Source organism: Hyposmocoma kahamanoa, unplaced genomic scaffold (assembly GCF_003589595.1).
Source record: "Hyposmocoma kahamanoa isolate Upper Pololo Valley unplaced genomic scaffold, ASM358959v1 210, whole genome shotgun sequence".
NCBI classification, from domain to species: Eukaryota; Metazoa; Arthropoda; class Insecta; order Lepidoptera; family Cosmopterigidae; genus Hyposmocoma; species Hyposmocoma kahamanoa.
Genome location: NW_020653731.1, coordinates 129491 through 148617, shown reverse-complemented (window position 1 = coordinate 148617; position 19127 = coordinate 129491). Strand labels below are relative to the sequence as shown.

Sequence of the window (19127 nt, the reverse complement as noted above, 5' to 3'; positions counted from 1 at the left end):
TTACATAGAGAAACTCAGAAAACATTTCCACAATGACACATTCAAGTTTGACCTGTTACTCTTGGGTATGGGACCAGATGGCCACACGTGTTCATTGTTCCCTGGTCATCCATTACTAAATGAAACTGATACTCCAGTTGCTGCTATTACAGACTCCCCTAAACCTCCTCCAGAGAGAATAACTATAACATTTCCAGTTATAAACAATGCACGGAATTGTATTTTTGCCATAAGTGGTGCCGGAAAAGCAGATATGGTCAAAGTAAGTGTAATATAATTAAATTTTTGTTGCCCTTGAGCTCAAAACGAGATCAGTTGCCCAAGCACAATACTACTTTCTGAAGACCAAGCTTTGGACTATTCTATGCTAAACTTCCAGAGCTTGATCTAATGTCTATCGATGTGTCGCCTACTTCTAAGGGTGCTCTGGTTATGGACAGTGAAGATTCAGTGCTGTTCAGTTCGTCTAGCGATATCGCGGCTGAAGTAACATGTCCCGTAAATTATTATTATTAAATATGTTAATGGAAGAAGAATCAAATGAAGACATCTTTTTATAAAATCTTAAGATCGTGGTGTCTCACTATATCGCGCGATAAATCATCCGTTGCAGACTTAATAAATACTTTATATAGGCAGAAATATGGTTTAATATTCCATCAACATATTTATAAATCCTCGCCTCGCCTATCCTCGGCAATCCAGACGATTTCCACCGAAATTGCGCTAGTTGCCATACAAATTTCAATCCTCGTCTCGTCTTGCCTCGCCGGTGGAAAAGCACCTTTATGTATTATTTATTGAAATAAATTCTCGCTCATCAGTTCACTGCTACAATTAATAGTTTACCTTAGTAGTTTAGGTTTATAAGTCAAGCCTTTGGTGTAGAATTAATGCAGGTTGTGCAATGATGTACTATATTTGAATTATCTGATGATTTAAAAAATGAAACTCGTACACTAAAGAGCACATCAAGTTTGACACCTTGGGAAATTGGACGGTTCTTATTGAGTTGAACTTCCTTTGATGGCCGTATTAGTACTAATATAGGCACTGCTTTCCCGGGTTACTACCTGCAGCCTTAGTAGAAAGATCAGGGTTTTACTAATTTAAAAAAAAACTAATCTCGTCATACAATACAACAAAAATGCATTTAAATTAGAATATTAAAGTGACGTGCTCTTGACCTCGTACAACAAAACAAAATGCTTTTCTATTCAAAATTCTCAATGTTTGAAGGCGGCTTCCCACGACCTGCGATGCCACGGGCGCGTCGCCCCTTCCGTACTGATTTGTACGGGCGAGCTCGTGCTACAGGCCCATACGACCGCGACGGCACGGACGGCATTCTTCCGACGGCCGCGTTGGCGCGAAATCGAACAGCGCGGCCCGTGCCGTGGGAAGCCAGCACAGGAATGTCTAACACTGACTCGACATGAGTGTTTTGAAATCGGTGCTGGATGACTGGTTAATTTTCAATCTATTTTTTGAGCATTGGTTACAGAGCCATCAACTTGAAAAGGTTACAAATAATTACGAAACTCAAAACGTAATAACTAAATCGTGTAAAAACTAATTATAAAAACCCGCCATTTTTCAAACCGACTTCAAAAAAGGAGGTTCAATTAGACTTTTTTTGTATGTATGTTGTTGTTAGTTAATTTTCAAACCTGACATCAACTGTCAGTTGAGTACCTAGTTCTTTAAAATCTAGTACAAATCAGACTTCTCAGATTTAAATGATTTATTACCATTGTTGCAGCGCATCCTAAAGGACAAAGAAGACTTGCCGGCCGGACGCGTAAATCCGGAAAGCGGATCTCTGTACTGGATCATCGACAACTCGGCTGCAGTACATTTGTAAACTGTCGTCACGCCAGCCAGGTTCCTTTTACGGATAGGATCCATCAATATGCTGCTATGGATAACATCTCTTTATGTACTAAGATAACTACTGCGAACCAAGACAATAAAGAAATACTTCACACTTCAAAAATAAGTTCCATCCAACAGTAGAGTATGAAATACTGATTTTGACATGCCGGCCAGCCACGATGGTAAACTTCAAGCGGTCGAAGCAGGTACCGCTTTATTCAGCGGTCGTGTTTCTGAAACAATGACCAGTACTCGCAGCATACGAGCTTCCCATCCAGTTTTATATTGGTTAATTTATGTTAGAGTCCAAATTATAGAAAATAAAAATAAATGTTGATTATGGACATGTGTCACATTCCATTTTTGTAATTATTTTTTAATAAAATGTTTGAAAGTGTATTTTGTTTTTTTTAAGTACATACATTCATACGTTGAGTCCACCAGGATCCCCTAGCCCAATCCCCCAGTGGATCTTTGCGAACTCAGCAGTTCATTAGAATCCCCTAAGTTAAATGTATAAAGTTACAATCACATATTAAGTTAGGAAACTATATGTAATAATGGCTCCAGAATCCACACAAATTTGATTCAAAGTGTATTCCATAGCATTTAAGTTTATTTGAAAAGAGCAATCCCTGGAGTTTCTTGCTCGTTCTTCTCAGGGAGGTCAGCGTAGTGAACGAGCAGTAGCTTAAATGTGACGTTTTCAAGTGTAAATTTATTTTACCTATGGAATAAATAATCTTTGACTTTGCTCAAGAACGACGACGTTAGAAAAATGTGGTCGGTGTTCAGTGAAAGATATGGTACTAACGATTCTAGGGAAAGCTGGAACTCCGGTTTAATTAAAATGATTGGCCGTAAACGCCCCAACATCATATAATTGTTAAATTCTTTACTATTTTCTAATTTCCTGTTAATGCTGCAGTTGTCATTTGTTAGACAGAGAAGATGAGGTACACACAACTTAGGCTCAATTTATATTTGACTGTAACGGAATGGAAACGAGTTTTTGTAATGATATTGTACGTAGCATAATGAACTTTATGGTCAATACAAACTAGATACTAATTACTAATAATAAATAATATATAATACTAATTTTGGCTCGTTACTCAATTGACTACAATATAAATTGAGCATAAATATGATACTTATCATAATACTTACTCATGATGAGGTGACGAGGGGCTCCACTTATGACGGTTTTATCCGCGCGGCCGTTCTCATTTCGCAATTTTTTAGTTAGAAGTGATTAGGGACATGTTACTTCCTATTTAAGTTCTAATCAAAATAAACTAGGCAGGGTGAACCAAATTAAAACGATTATGCAAGTTCCAATAGGTGTAATCCCTCATCTTTGAAATTGCCCGAGATCAGCATTCTTTCACATAAAAAAAGACCTCAAGGTATTGTTTACAATACTACGATCCTAGACTTTTTATTTTCAATTATAATAATGTAATTACAAAGTCTGTCAACTAAATACAAAAAGATCCGGCGCGCATAGCGTACCAAACACTTTCTTAATATAATTTTTTACAAATACATATTTCATTATTATTTATATAAAAAACGTTACGATATACATAGCACTACATTAATTTTTTAAACTAACGATATCTTAAACAATGAGAAATGCAGCGTCGGTCGCGGAGCGATAACTTAAACTCGGTACAACAACCTTCTTTAGGACAAAATGTTTTAATACTAAGCTTAATCTCGATTTTTACTATGATTTTTATTTTGTTTTAGTAAAAAATCTCCACGCCGCCGCCGCGGTTCGCGATACACTAGGAATTTAAAAAAAAAGTCATTATTTAACAGTTTTTCCTGTTCAATTTCTTCATTTTATTATACAATAATCAGTTACTAATTAAAATAGGTACACTAAGACTTGTGTATGTATTTCAGTTTGTTTCAAATATATCGTTAAATGGGGGGCGCTGCTCCAACGGGGGATAGAATATCACGTGAATAAGTACAATCTTTTCCGAATGCTCACACGACACTACATAATTGCTTAATACGAAAAGTCGCGTTGTATGAGGAGCATTTAAAAAGGACAACACTCTGCAATTAGATCCGTATAATTCGTTGTAACATCGCCCAGATTACACATATGTACGTAACATATATTAAGCCTAGGGTCCCTGAGCAACATCCGAAATTTTTAAATATTATTTAATGATCGTTGCTTTTGGGTAACTGAGAATGCTTCGAGCATTCGAGGAGTACGCGTGCTGTGAATGCCGAATACACGAAAAATGTGGCCGGCCCACTCATTCATGCATCACGACTATACGAGTGAGCCGGCCATGTGGCCACTAAACAAATTCGCTCGACGTACTACGCTTACTTAACTAATACTGCCAATATGAAAAGGTCAAACACACTCCGAACTTAGCACTAAACGACGCACTTTTTATATTGACAGTGTACGTCCAAGCGTTATGTCGTATAGTATATTATAGCAATTAAAATAACGTTGGTTATCAAAAAGTAAAATCCCGAGTGAAATAATCATTTATCAAATTATTGCTTATTCCAGCTTGTTGCGTATGTTTTATAAATAAGCTGCAATAGACTGACTGACAGACGGACAAACACTTCCTTTTCGTTACTATCATTTCTGGTACGAAACACTAGCCGCGTCACTTGAACTTTAAAGCGAAACGTTAAAAAATGACTGCGTGTTAATGAACGTATATGCCGTTAAATGGAGTATTATTTTAACTACATTGCAAAAGCCATAAAAACAATTCGTTAAAAATGTTCACGTGATACGGTCAAAAACAGAATCAACCGACTTTTTTACTTATCTAATCCACCAATGAAAAAGCATAATTACAATTCGACCAATGAGGTGCGTTTCGCGTTGTACTACTGGATAATACCACTGGCAATACGACAGCAAAATTGTTTTAATTTAGTAGACCTTATCAATGGGTATTACTAAGCTGTATCAATATTATATTATCGTACCACCACTGGTGCAAACCTGGAGTGCAGAGGGAACACCTATCTTAGAAGGTTTTTAATATCATGATCCAGCAACGAACGCGAGAACTATACACATTGTCTACGAAAATGGAAGGTTATTCACAGTTTTGAACCAGTGGAGTAACTAGTGACTCGTATTTTACCCATTAGTTCTATGAACAATAGACCAGCGTAACGAGAGCTCATGTAACTAACGATAAAAGAAACCCTAGTTCATTCACTGTTCAACGCTTGATCGACATAAGGACCTACTGTGATGTGGCAATGTTAACCTTGAAAACTTGACACATTATCCATAATATCGACACCGTTACCAAATATTCCAGGTTGCTACTCGGTCAACAATACCAATAATATAGAAGTGATTTTCGAGGTCACGATAGTTCGTCGATTTAGTTAGTGATGGGGTTAAACTATCGACCAATTGCCAGTAAGTAAACAATCAAAGAGTGTACTTATGACATTCAAGCTTACAGTAAGAATGTCCCAACGAAGGGTTGCCTACACTATCTTATTTTTTAGTGGTGCTCCCACACGAGAGCTATGAAACGTTGCCTATAGAAGAAGTAATAAAAAAAGTTCTACCAAAGCAAAACAGTTGGTTTTAAATTCGAGAAAAATAACTTGGTTCCCCGTACAAATTTATTTAGTTTAAATTTATAGTTAACCGCGCTCATATTGCATAGGGAATAAAAAAGCTTTGCATCGAATTTAAATACCAAATATTTGCCAAAAATGTTCGATCGTCACAACTGAAATGCGATCGAACCACTGTTATAGGCCAGTACATTACTTTCTATGGTTTTAAAAAATCGCGTTTGTATCATATTAACATTGGAAACGGGGATAAATGCGATAAAATCTAGACTAGAGTCAGCCCGTGACCACGGCCAGTACCACTAAGCCGAAACGTCGGAATAATTAGGTAAGCATGCAAATACATATTAAATCGATTGTATCCACCGTTTCCAATGTTCATATTATATTATAGACATCAAAACTTGCTCACTGTGTCCCCTTATACTTTTGCTACGTTTGTTTTTAAATTATTAATAAACTTGAGTGTTAATTATAATGGACAAGGAATGCTAAGTGGAACTTTACAAATGATGACGTTATGATGAAGGGAAGTCTTCAAGTGCCTTCTGGTCTTCAGTCTTTTGATGATGACGAAATTTCACCCGGTGGGGACCGTCGCGGCGCCAGCGCGGCTGGTCCGAGTCGACAATTGACTGATATTGAGGGGGCGTAGCGCCGTTCTATGTACATGTGTCTGGCGACTGTTGTTGGGTGCCTGTAATCAGAGGTATATTCAACTTAAATGGATATTCGAAATGAATAATATTTATTCTAACCCATTTTGACATTTTGCTAGCGGTTTAATAGCAGGTAGACCTCCTTGTGAAAGAGTTCGTCCAGGGAAGTATTGCCACCTTACCTGTTTCTGCTGCCAAGCAGTAATGTGAGAACTACTGCGTTACGGTTTTAAAAGGTGAGGGTGCTGGCGAAATTACAGGCACATGGGACTTGTCAACTTATGTCTCAGGGTGACAGGCGCAGTGGCACTGCAACGGTAATAGACAGGCGTGTCGCTTACCACCAGGCGCACGATTTGTTCGTCCCATCAATTGGTATAAATTATTAAAAAATGTGCATTGGTTTCTGATCTAGACGATTCGATTTCCCATTCTATTAAATCGATTAGCATAAAAATCGCATTGAAATAAATCAATACAAAAAATCGTTGGATCGTGTGCACTTGAATCGATCTTCATAAAAATGTAATCATAATGTGCATCTTAAGGGCGCGTTTATTCGACACGAAATAAATGGAATTTACATATTTTGTAATAGTGAATTCAACCAGTGTTGGGCAAAATTTAATTGTTCTGGCAATTAAAGATTCACAATTAATTAATTGTTGGGAGGTCGGTTAGGTGGTCGGTTGGAGGTCTATTGTTTCTTAGAACAACTAAAAAAATGAATTGCAATTAATTTAATTGCAATTAAAATCAATTCAATTGAAATCAATTGCAATTGATTTCAATTGAATTGATTTTTTAATCTGATTGAATTTCTGATTGAAATTTAATTGATTAACGCCCAACACTGAATTCAACTAGTAATTAATATAAAAATTGTTGATAAAATATTGCTAAAATAATCCGAAACCATTGTTGGCATATTCCAAGTGCCTGCAAAAGTATTATTAGCAATTACACGGAGAAAATAAACTGTCTTTTTAGAAGATAACTTTTGCAAAGGAGTTTTATTATTGCTTCCTAAAATATTGAAAAAGTATGTTTAGGTAGAAATTAGGTTTAATTATATAAAAAAGTCATGAAAAACGTAAATTGCTCAGCCAACCTGACGTCAGAATCGCTGGCCACTTTATTTCTTTAATGTTTCCGTTAGCGCAAAGGTATAAAATATGCCAATAAAGGTAAATATGTCACTAAATAGTAGAAAGTAGGCATTTTTTACATATTAGTATATCTCGTTTGGTCCAGCCATCCTGACGGACACTAACTGTCAGACATCTAACCAATTACCTATTCTCAAACCAGTGAATTGCCTGTAATGCACACCAAAGCGAAATAAATTCACATAGAACACCCTGACCAGAATAAACATACAAAAGTTCGTTTACCAAATTGGACCCAGAAGGAATCGAAGCTGGAACCTCTTCACCTAGCGGCCACAGTGCTAACAGCACTGCAACACTTCACATTACTATATTCAAAGGTCACTGAGGCGTCGACCTTTAATACTCACCGTTTAGGCAGCTAGTTAGGGGTCCAGTAAGACTGGTTGTAGTTGGCCTTGCTGGCTGCCGGTTTGGCCGCTGAGGAGCGCGAGCCACCGGACCCGCTCTCGCCCTTCAAACAACACATTGCCATTAGCTCCACTGAACAGCACTTTGGTTCCCATTAGAACCACCTTCTTGTGTGCTCGTCGACTTACATGTTACTCGTTTTATAAGTTACAATATTAAAGAACTTGTTCGCGCCGTTAACTCCACAGGGCGACAGAGAGGACCGCGGGGAGCGCGGTGTAGCAACGTCAATTAAATCGAAAAATATATTACATGCTATGGGCACCGACCAAGTGACACCAGTTATTTGTATACATTTTAAGTTTCATGATTCCTTGTAATCGAAATACAAGAACATATCGCCGGGCATAGTGCAAATCTGCGTGTGTAGTATTGGTATGTAGTATTGTAGTATGGGATTTAACGTTACTATTTTGTTATTTCAAGGGTTACGACTTTCATTTTTGCACAGTAAGCATTTATTCATGTTGTCTACAGACTGATAACAATAGATTCCCTTAAGCCACGCTAATTTGGTTGGGCAACTACATTACCGAAATGAAAACTCATAATCAAATGCTAGTTACGCCTAATATCCCCGACGATATATTAATGAGTTAAACTTATCAAAAAGCATCAATTAATTGTGTCAATTTATCAAACAGAAGTTGTCATTTCACCTCTATTCTTTACACTATGTATATCAACATATAAAATCACGTCTATTAAAATAAACTATTTTTATTATAACTTGGTAGCTCCCCATAGCGAACGTCAAAAGACAGACTTATTTTTAATAATAACCATAATATTATATTAAAAAAAGTAGTCTGATATAAACATAATGATATTTATGAAGTCCGCGCTACCTACTGTATTCGATTACACACCGAATTCGATCTTCTAGTCGTGAAAATTATATATAGTTAAAATACTAATAGATAAATTATTAAACAACTTGAATATAATTTAACATTCATGTTGCTCTTGCGAGCGTGACAAAAGTACCCCTCAATATACAAGTTGACCAGTTAAATTCGAGCCTCCTCATTGGGTACAGGAACATTAATTTTAAGGGTGAAGTGGCAAATTAACTGGCCAGACTTTTATATCATACGTTAACAAAACTAATCATAGAAAGCGATGTAAATTCAAAGTAACTATGGCGTTGATTTACGCAAAAGCATACTAACTTATAACCTTATTTATGTAAACCTATCATTCCGCTATCAGTACGAAAAGATCAAATTTTTGGTTTTTTTTTTTTAGATTTAGCTCATTATTACTGAAGATGGGAGAAAAATGCCAGTTCACTGCGTCAAAGTGTTGCCCGCCTGCAACCAGCTAGTGATTGCAGACGATAAATATACTAACGACTATATTGGTTTAAGTGTCCATCCTATATGTATCTGGATGGTAGATGTTTCCGATGATACAAGAACGTAATTTGGTTATACGCTTGTCTACAATAGGATAATAACATTATGTTAGAATAATAACGTACGTCTGCACCGCACGAATTGATACTACCAACTATCAAACTGGCCAACGGTCAAAATAAGAATAAAGAAGGCGATGACGTAATTTCTAATCGTTACAACGCCGGATATTATCATGCTGGACTGTCACGCAGAGGTCCCAGGTTCGATTCCCGAGCCGGCAGAGATATTTGTATGGCTTACAATTATTCTCTCATGAGTTTGGGTGTGATTTAGTAGCAGTAGAGCTCGTTGTGAAAGTGTTCGTCCAGGCCACTGCCACCTTACCTATTTCTGCCGCCAAGCAGTAATGTCAGCATTACTGTGTTCCGGTTTTGAAGGGTAAGGGTGTTGGTGAAATTACAGGCACATGGGATTTGTCAACTTATGTCTCAGGGTGACGGGCGCAGTGGTAGTGCCCCTTAGATCTTTGCAATTTAAAGCTCTGAGTGGCACTGTAACTGTTATGGACAGGCGTGTAGCTTACCATCACGCGCACGACTTGTTCGTCCTGTCACTTGATGTTATTAAAAAAAAATTAAAATTATGATTGTCATGTAGCACCCGCGATACAGGGTTTCCCTAGAGCGTAGCTATTACAGGGTTTCCCTAGTGCGGAACTATAAGTGTGCGAGCGTTATATAAATTTTTACGAAACCCGGCAATCCTGTAAAATGTCATTTTACTCCGTCTTAAAAAACGCTAAGTCAAAGTCGACTATTCCATACCCGTGAACGGCATTAACATTGTTATGATAATTCTCAAGTTTATTTTTGCTAACGGAAGAACATTCACTTAAATGTAATTTGCGCTTGATATATTCGACGCCATTGTTTGAATTTGAATTCACAAAATAAAAACACAACAAAATAAACATGCAATATTATTTAGAATAAGGCGGGTAATACTATATTATTACAAATAATACATCAACATAAATATTATATTTATAAATGGCATGATTATTACACAAGGTGCACTAGAAATCGGGATGATATATAAATCATATTTAATATTGTAAAAATTAACTTTATTGGAGCCCTGTCTTAGAATGAGTTTCTTAAGACATGGAGGAACACAAGACTCATGTCACAGGTTACCTTATTTTAAGAATTGAGAGTCTGGCATCACATATCTAGTAAATAATTAACCTGTGTGTAGTTCTTAATGTTCTGTAATCCAAAAATTTGAAATAAATACATTATTATATTTTTATAAATTGAAAGGACTTCCTTTCCTTTCTGATCTCAAAGTCATCCCATTTCTAAATTTTTAGGGCACCCTATATAACGGAATAGTGCAAATAACATAACAGTAAGTGCAATAAACATATAATACGTGTATACGTAACTTACCCGCCTATTATGACTACTGTTCACCCGTACATCCATCTACAAACGAAAGCAAATTCTAAGAATATAAATAAATTAAATTCAAAATCATCTAAAACTTCTATATCATGCAATGAAAACAAATTGTTCTTATCGACAAACAAACTATAGAAACCTACCTACTTATGCATAAAGGGCCTTTTATCCGTTGGACCAGTTACCCCGTGCTATAAAGCATCGGCCCCAGAGGCGCGATTTATTTAGTGTCAACAAAATGTACAGCGTGAAATCAAACTTTCGGGGTATCAGAGTTGCCAACGTATTAACGATCATTTCAAATTTTTTAAAGCATTTATGTTCTCTTACAAGTCTGTTGAAGAGTGGTTAGGTACCTGATGCTGCTGCGGTGCGTGGTGATGGTGCTGCTGGTGCTGCGGGTGGTGGTGTGGCGGTGCGGGGATGTACATGTGGCTGGTAGCGCCGAACGGTGGCGGGGTGCCGCTGTGGAACGCCGCCTTCTCGTAGCTCTGCAAATTTCATTAAATGATGAATTCATGAAATATTACAAAAATTAAACTCAATGATAAACGTAGTGGATGAAACGATGCAAAAATTACGCGTTTATAATCCATTTCACATAGCATGGGTACGGTGACGTTTGAGATTTGATCATGGGACTTATGAACTTATGTCTCATGGTGACATGGGTGCAGTGGCGGTGCTCCTCAAATCTTTACGATTTAAAGCTCTGAATGTCACTGCAACTGCTGTGGACAGGCGTGTTGTCACCACCAGGTCCATGACTTGTTCGTCTTGTCAGTTTGTATCATAAAAAAAGTCTACCTCGCGCGCTACAAAGCCTACGCAATTACGATACAATTTCGCCTTAAACGTCACACGATACTTTAGCTAGCCCTCATGATGGCGATTAATTCCTAATAGATGGTATTATCCAAGTTGCAGATGATTGTATTTAGATCCGAATGACATCTCAGTAGATACGCACTTAATACTGGATTTAGGAACTGTTTGTTAAATACTTCTAATTGTAGCCGGTTCGCCAAATCATTAATCTCTCTTTTTTTTTGAAGATGGAGTGAAATTACATTTGTAGGGTTGCCAGTTTTCACAAAATTTTAAATAGTCATGTCGATAGTTTTATCGATAGATTGTGAAAGATAATATTTTGCCAAAGTGACTGAATTGTGAATGTTACCACGTTCTAATGATTACTACTTGCGATATTGCCATTTTTATTTTGATAGTTAGCCTACTAGTATCGAGATTAATTTTTATTCATTATCATTTTAACAGGAATAGCCGGATTTGACTATTGATATTGAATTAAAATTAAAAACTTTAAAATACGTCTCCTGTTTGTATTTTTCATAAACATATTTTCATAATTGTCAATTTTTGTAATTTCATATATACATATTTGATCATAATTGACAATTTTAATGAGCTCGTGCTCAGTAATTGGATAAAAAATGGTTCGAGGATGATTGAAATGAAACAAGTTCGGCTATTTATTCCATAAGCGTGATCAATATTCAGTCAGTGTCGAATGAATATTTATCAACTGCAATCACTAGCTGCTTGTAAGCGGGCAACACTTTTGCACAATGAACTGTCATTTTACTCCGTCTTCAAAAAATAGACTATTAGAAAAACAATGAAGGTATACTTACGTTGACCTTGTTAAGCGCGACGTGCGTTTTCGCGTACATGGCTGTGGTGATGTCCGCGGCCGCGCCGCCCGCCGATTTGCTCGCGTTGCCCGTGTACGGACCACCTGCGATCATCACCATTTGAGTACACTTCGATCTTCAATCATGAAGTAATTAAATTCAAAAACTAACTAATTAAGACTATTTGGAGAACTGACAAAATAGACTAAAAACAGTGGCCGTAGCATGGCACAATATGTAAGATAAACCGTCCTGTGACAATATTTAATTCCGTTGATGAATCTAAGTTTGCTTATTTAGTAATGAACTATTGTTATACATTTTGAAGCACAAGGACAACGATATAAAATTGCGTATCTATCTTTGTCATTTAATCATCGACAGCAGTCATTGGTCGCCGGCGCTCGCGATGACATAAAAATGTGACGTCACGAGCGCGGGCGCGTGCGCGCGTCGCGCATAAGACGGCGACGTAGTATTGATATTTCGCATTAATGCTGGTACCAAACCAATCAAATCTAGTCAAAATTTCGCAATTTGATGAGGTGACAATATTGTCAGTGTTGTATAATATAAAAAAAACATTAGAAGTTTATTGTACCAGAAACCAAACCGACAAGAAAACTGAACTTATGGATACTTCTTTCATTTTGTTTAGGATTAGCACCATCTACCAATATTAGGAATTTCATAAATTAGTTTTTTAACACACAATGCCATCTATCGACACGTATATTTGTCAGTTCAGAAAATAATTTTAGTACATGATCAATATTTGAATAACATTACAAGGAGAAAAAATTACTTATTATAATTCGCAAAACATATTATAATAATTCATTAATTGATATCCACGGCCATTTACCGTGCACAAAGTATTTCCAAGCTATTGATCAGCGCCAAATGACGTAAGACGGAATTTTGACATTTCTCATAGTTATGATCCGTAGTATGGAGATCAGCAGTCCTCTTTAGTCACTGGTCCAAGTAAATAGTAAGCTCACAACTACGCTCTGGCGTATATGAAAGGGTGAGATAAGTGTTGTGTCACCAGAGCGTAGTGCAAAAGCCTCACCTGGCTTGTAGGAGTCCTGCGCGTCGTAAGGCGGCTGCTGCGGCGCGTACGTGCCGAGCTTGCCCCCTCCCGACACTCCGCCGGACACTCCGCCCACGCCGCCGACATTGGATCCGCCACCGTACTGTTCGAGCAATTCATTTTCTTTAGCAATGTTGAAGTGAAAATTATAATTATAACAACAAAATTTGTGCGTCTGACGGTTTCACAATAGCAAACGCAGACAAGTCAACTTTAGCTCAATTTCTTTGTAAATTAACTAGCTTTTTATATTCGGCATTACACGGTGGTCCCTTTTTTATTTTCATAAGTCTCTTTTATTTGGAATTTCCTGAAATTCCCAACAAGCGACTAGAGTTACGAGGATATATCGAGTATATAACCAATAATAGAGACGAAATGTCATTTAATTTGTTTGAAAACTATTCTGCCATATCATTCTGTGACAACTGCGCTCCGATTGGCTAGCCCGAGTTCGAAACAATTGACGGGTGTCGTCAACTGTTTCACTTCAAATCGACCAGTTAACTTGAACTTTGCTATAATGGACGAAAATTGTAAAATTACATATTTAATATTTAAATACCTATGAAATGTGATTCCGTTTGTTTTGTAAAAAGATGTTTTGCTGTTTTTCCCACACCACCGAATAGAACAGCACGGCATTGTTAGAGACATTATATTTATTACAATAAATACAGAATATTTTTTTGGAATATACGGAGACGTACACACAGGTCTGTAGTTGGCCTGCCTATATTTCAGTGCAAACGAGAGTTGATATTTATAAGAGCTGTATAGCTAATGTGTTACCAGGAATATATGGCCTTTATTTTGTCTCTATTTCTGTTTATATACTCGATGCGAGGACAGCACATATTAATGAACATTTTTGCTCCTTGTGAAAGAGTTCGTCCAAGGAAGTACTAGTAATGTGAGCAATACCGCTTTCCTGTACGAAAGGGTTAGGGAGCTGGTGAAATTACAGGCATATGGGACTTCACTACTTATGTCGCAGAGTGACAGGCGCAGTGACAGGGTCCCTGAGATCTTTGTTGTTTAAAGCTCTGAATGGCACTGCAACTATTATGAATAGGCGTGTCGCTTACCACCAGGCGTCCGACTTGTTCGTCCCGACACTTGATATTATAAAAAAAAAAGTACGGGAAATATTAAGTGCCACCGAGGTGAACTAATCAGTTCACGGGTAAGAATCGATTTTGATATAGTGTAGACTTGGACTTGTACGTCTTCTAAAACTTTTTTCAAACTGTCACACGCAATATAAACGTAAATAATACATAAAAGCGAACATATTCATATGTCCTTATAATAAATGGTGAAACGGTCGGTGATAGCACACGGTAGTTCATGTTTGATTATTGTTATTTTATAATTTATAAAAAGATAATAACGTCAATGAAAAGTATATTTTTGAAGAATCAATTAACTTCGCAATTTGTGGATTTTTTTACGCTCAGTAAACCAGTAATTCACCAATTTCTCGAAGCAATATTTGCTTTACTTGTAATTGATTATATCCACTGACGAAATAGTCTCTGCATTCACATATTACAAATTGACTAACCGTAGGATAGACGCTGTATTGGTACGTGGTGGGGGGTGGTTGGTAGAAGTAAGCATAGCCGGGTGGTAGCGCTGCCGGCACTTGCTGCGGCGAGGCTGCGTCTGCGCGCCCGAATCGCTCGCCCGCGCCGAGTCCGAAGCCACCTTCGCGCGCACCCCCCACGCCGCCGACTCCGCCGACGCCCCCGACTCCCCCCACACCACCGACGCCGTATCCCACTTCGTAATACCCGCCCTGCAAGTACACATGGCTCTTGTTATAGATAAAGGACAATGCCCAACCTCTGCACGTCCTGGGCCATTCAAATGAAAGTGAATGACCTTCAATTGCAGATACAGTTTCATTCGTTAGTTTCCATATATTTCCTAATTACACTGGATTTATATTCTCTAACTAGAGAAGGTTGATATAAACATTTTATAACAGTAATAACAACGCACACACTCAACATAGACAACCACAAATTACACCCAAACTCAGGAGAGAAATAAATGTAGGTCATAGAAACATTTCTCCCGGCCCGGGAATCGAACCTGAGACCTCTGCGTGGTAGTCCGACATGGTAACCGTTCGGCCAGTATATTAAAAATTACGTAATACTCATGTTATCTTATACAGTTGGGGACACAGTAACACTTGTACTTAGATTTTCACTATGACGGACGAATCAAGACATAAAAGGTGCGAGAAAGATTGTTTAAAAAATCCTGACTGGGTTGCAAATATTTGTTTTTGAATGCAGGACAACTTAGGAGTTTGACATTTCATTTTAAGGCTCGTTTACACTGATCATAATTTCTCCAATATTGAGGCAGTTAAAACGATTTCTGAAAACTTTCAAGATGATAGCCTAATTCACGTCAAGAATAATGATGATTATCGGTTGTCGTAGTAAAAGTCAAAAACTGAGTACATAAGTAATAAAACAATTGGCTCTATATTGGAGAGACCATAGCTAATGTAAACGGGACTTAAAACAAAATGTCAATAATGTAAGTTGTGCAGCGTTTTTAATTATAAATTTTATATATTTTTGTCGCAACTAATCTCAAAGTAATACGAATGAAATGTATTTTTAGATAGATATGAATTTTCAACCGGCCTCGACTTTAAAAGATGCGAATCCAAAATGGGCGTGGTCCTTTCAGGTTCAATCAAAAGTACTTCAACGTGGAATCCAGATAATGTTGGTTTTTATGCAATACAAAGAACTTTCACACATTATTTGATTTTGTATTCGGGACTTTATTGTATATAAATACATATTTTATTTATCTCAACGTTTCAGATGAATTGCAACGTCCATGGTCTCGAAGGGACTTCAGACGCGGACCATAAACGTCAAATAAAATGTTTTTATACACGATTAAGTCCCGATTTAAAAATCTAATAATTAGAATTGTATTATTTTAATTACTAACATGATAGTCAAAGTGAAATAACAATCAATCAATATTCCATAGGTAACATTTTTACACTTGAAAACGTCATTTTTTAAGCTACTGCTCGTTCACTACGCTGACCTCCCTGAGAAGAAAGAGCACGAAACTCGAGGAATTGCTTTTTTCAAATAAAATTAAATAAAAGTTCTCTTTCCATACTTCTTTATCTAAAACATACTCATCAATTTTGTAATATGACTTTTCAATTAAAACACTTTTAACGAAGTTTGAAACTTAGGAAATGATAATATATTCTCCAGAAAATGTTTTAAAAACGTATACAGTTCCCCGTAAAAGAATCGTTTACCTTAGTTAACCGAAATCGTGGTACCATGAGTTTGGACTTAGTTCTAAGGTTAATATTATGGACATTAACCCTAGAACTAAATTAGTAATATTATAGATCTTGACCTTAGAATTACAGACGAATAGTCAGCGGGCAAAAGTGAGAATTACTAAAAAGGTATTGACTAGACATCGGAGCCGTCCGTTCCGACCTTTCCACCGGAGTACTGACCATGTGGTGTGGCAGCGTGGAACGCATGAGCTGCGCCTCGTCGTAGGCGTAGGCCGTGCTGCCGCCGGCCGAGTACAGCGCGCCCGCCGCGTAGCCCGTGGACGCCGCCGCGCCCGCGCCCGCGCCGGCGCCCGCGCCCGCCGCTGCGCACGACACAGTTCGTGTTACGACGACCTTGCACCTCCCGCTTCTCATCTCGTCAGCTTAGTATTTTGCTCAAACCACAGGCACAGGCACAGGGTACTTGTCAACTTATGTCTCGGAGTGACGGGGGTAGTGCCAGTACCCCTCGGATCGTCAAATTCAAAACTCTGAGTGGCACTGTAACTGTTATGGACAGGAGTGTCGCTTACCACCACCAGGCACGACTTGCTCGTCACGTCACTTGATATTTATGTATAAAAAAGTATCGATAATAAAAACACACTAATCATTATCAGTAGTTACAGGTTTATAAACATTGTATTAATTTCCTTTGGCCCAGCAAGCAACCACCTCTCTGCCTCCATCTGAAGTCTTAACAGGTCTTTCAGGGTGCAGCTGGTCGGACTCAGTGGACACGAGGGATTCACAAGCCCAAGGTTTTGAGTTATTTTTTTATTTACCTTCCGATAATATGCAGCACTTTCACACTTCAAATTCACTGACAAGCAACTGAAGACAACTTTAAAAACGAATATAAACACCAATTTTTTCACTGTTTTTTTTTTCATCGACGCCTACCCCAATCTCGGTTTATATTTTACAAACAATAAATTATATTGCATTTCATACTAAATAATAAAAATCTCACCTGTGGTGGTGGCTACTTTGGCAGTGGACGTTTGTGTCGTGGACGTGCTCGTTAAACTGTTGCTAGAAGCTACTGAATTATCATACTGTAACAATAAAAAACATTTATCATTATCATTTATCGTTTTCAAGCCAAAATCCCCAAGTTGTTATACGCCTCATTACTACAGAGCAAGGGTAACCTTCTAGCTCTACCTCCTATATCAATCTTCTATCTTCTGCCTTTCGGATTCTCGTTCTATCGTTAACGGACTCTGCCATCTCCCAAAAGACATTGTTACAAACCAAGCACTTTTTGGAAGTGCATTCATTACTTGACCATGTTTTATGAACTCCAGAAATGAAACAGAGGTTGGAAAAGCTTCATCACGAAATGCTTTTGACAAACCTGTCTAATTGTAAAGCGTAGTGAATATTTAAGCCCTACACACCTGTGCAGTCTCTTTGTTCTGTATCTTGGGCTGCGGCGTGGGTTGGTAGGCGGTGTAGGGCGCGGCCGTGTATAGCGCGCTGCCACCGTACACCGTCGCTGACGACGACGTCTGCTGGGAACAACGCCAGCAATCAAGTTGGTTGCTTACCTACCTTCCGTCATGTAACCGCATGAGCTGCTTTCGGTGAAATATTTTTCAGGTTTCCAGTTTAATCGAATGAAGAGACTAAAGCTCACCTGGTAGGAGTTGATCATGGGCTGGTACTGCGTGAGCGTGACGCTGGAAGGGTAGGCCGTGGCCGTCATGGCAGACGCACCAGTCAGCGACGCGTTCGTCGAATTCACCTGCAAATTTAAACGCGTTTATTGAGCTTGTTAGTTAACCCCATACACCATATGCTTATGAATAATTTACATCAAAACTCGTTTTATGTCAATAAACTTTTCAAAAAATGTAAGTTACTTCCATTCGTGGCAAAAGGACATGTACCGTTGTTGGGAATGGTCTCCTCTAACTAATCTAATAATAAAATTGTGACCCGGTCGGGAATCGAACCCGGGACCATAGATGGTGACACCATGAAAACCGGTGTGCAAGCCACTCGACCACGGAGATCGTCGCTAATTAACTAAATACTATATTTTAATAGTGCAATGAGCGATTGGAAAGTGCAACGAGTAATTCAGCCCCTTTCCTGATAGTCTAGCCTCTATTTGTAATATGTAGTAGTAATGCCTCTCGCTAACGAAAGAAAATATCATAATGAAATTGCATATCGAAGAAGTTAACAACCCTTGGAAAGCGTGTGATGTCTACAAAAACTAGTAATGAAATAGAGTGAGGGCATCGAGTATATAACCAGAAATAGAGACGAAATAAGGGCCATCTATCCCTAGCATCTCATCAGGCAAATGGCCCTCATATCACTTTTAAAATATAAACTCTCGTTTGCGCTGAAATCACAAATTACAAAGCTGTACAGCGTCAACGATTGACGTCTCCATATATTCCAAAAAATATTCTGTATTTATTGTAACAAAGATAATATCTCTAACTATGGTAGGCTGTTCCATTCGGTGGTGTGGG

General features: G+C 38.0%; 2 protein-coding genes across 4 annotated transcripts; one reads left to right on the top strand and one right to left on the bottom strand.

Moving 5' to 3' along the window:
* Nucleotides 1-4: 4 nt before the first annotated feature.
* Nucleotides 5-2215, top strand: LOC113227328 (6-phosphogluconolactonase; the record flags this gene model as incomplete). The annotated part of the gene is made up of 2 exons (XM_026460222.1): nt 5-262; nt 1763-2215. Coding segments are annotated over 2 exons (360 nt in total), but the record flags the coding sequence as incomplete, so codon positions are not given.
* Nucleotides 2216-3232: 1017 nt separating this feature from the next.
* Nucleotides 3233-18383, bottom strand: LOC113227449 (protein lingerer-like). 3 transcript variants are annotated; one of them, XM_026460376.1, is made up of 11 exons: nt 18278-18383; nt 18039-18152; nt 17654-17693; nt 16816-16919; nt 14857-15090; nt 13269-13392; nt 12194-12297; nt 10895-11029; nt 10527-10562; nt 7654-7757; nt 3235-6172 (listed from the first exon to the last, which is right to left on the bottom strand). In XM_026460376.1, the coding sequence occupies exons 1-10, from the start codon at nt 18344-18346 to the stop codon at nt 7665-7667; spliced, it is 1053 nt and encodes a 350-aa protein (XP_026316161.1). In that variant the 5' UTR covers nt 18347-18383; the 3' UTR covers nt 3235-6172; nt 7654-7664. The 3 variants fall into 3 exon arrangements, with proteins under 3 accessions (XP_026316163.1, XP_026316161.1, XP_026316162.1); XM_026460377.1 differs by having other exon boundaries at nt 3236-6172; nt 18039-18149; XM_026460378.1 differs by lacking the exon at nt 10527-10562 and having other exon boundaries at nt 3233-6172.
* Between the last annotated feature and the right edge of the window lie 744 nt (nt 18384-19127).

Excerpts from the sequence above, each read along its gene's own strand:
- LOC113227449 (XM_026460376.1), bottom strand. The coding sequence starts at position 18,346 with ATGACGGCCACGGCCTACCCTTCCAGCGTCACGCTCACGCAGTACCAG. Across the intron at positions 17,694-18,038 it reads AGAACAAAGAGACTGCACAG|TATGATAATTCAGTAGCTTC; the intron begins GTGTGTAGGGCT and ends TTATTGTTACAG. Across the intron at positions 11,030-12,193 it reads TCGCGCTTAACAAGGTCAAC|AGCTACGAGAAGGCGGCGTT; the intron begins GTAAGTATACCT and ends TGAAATTTGCAG.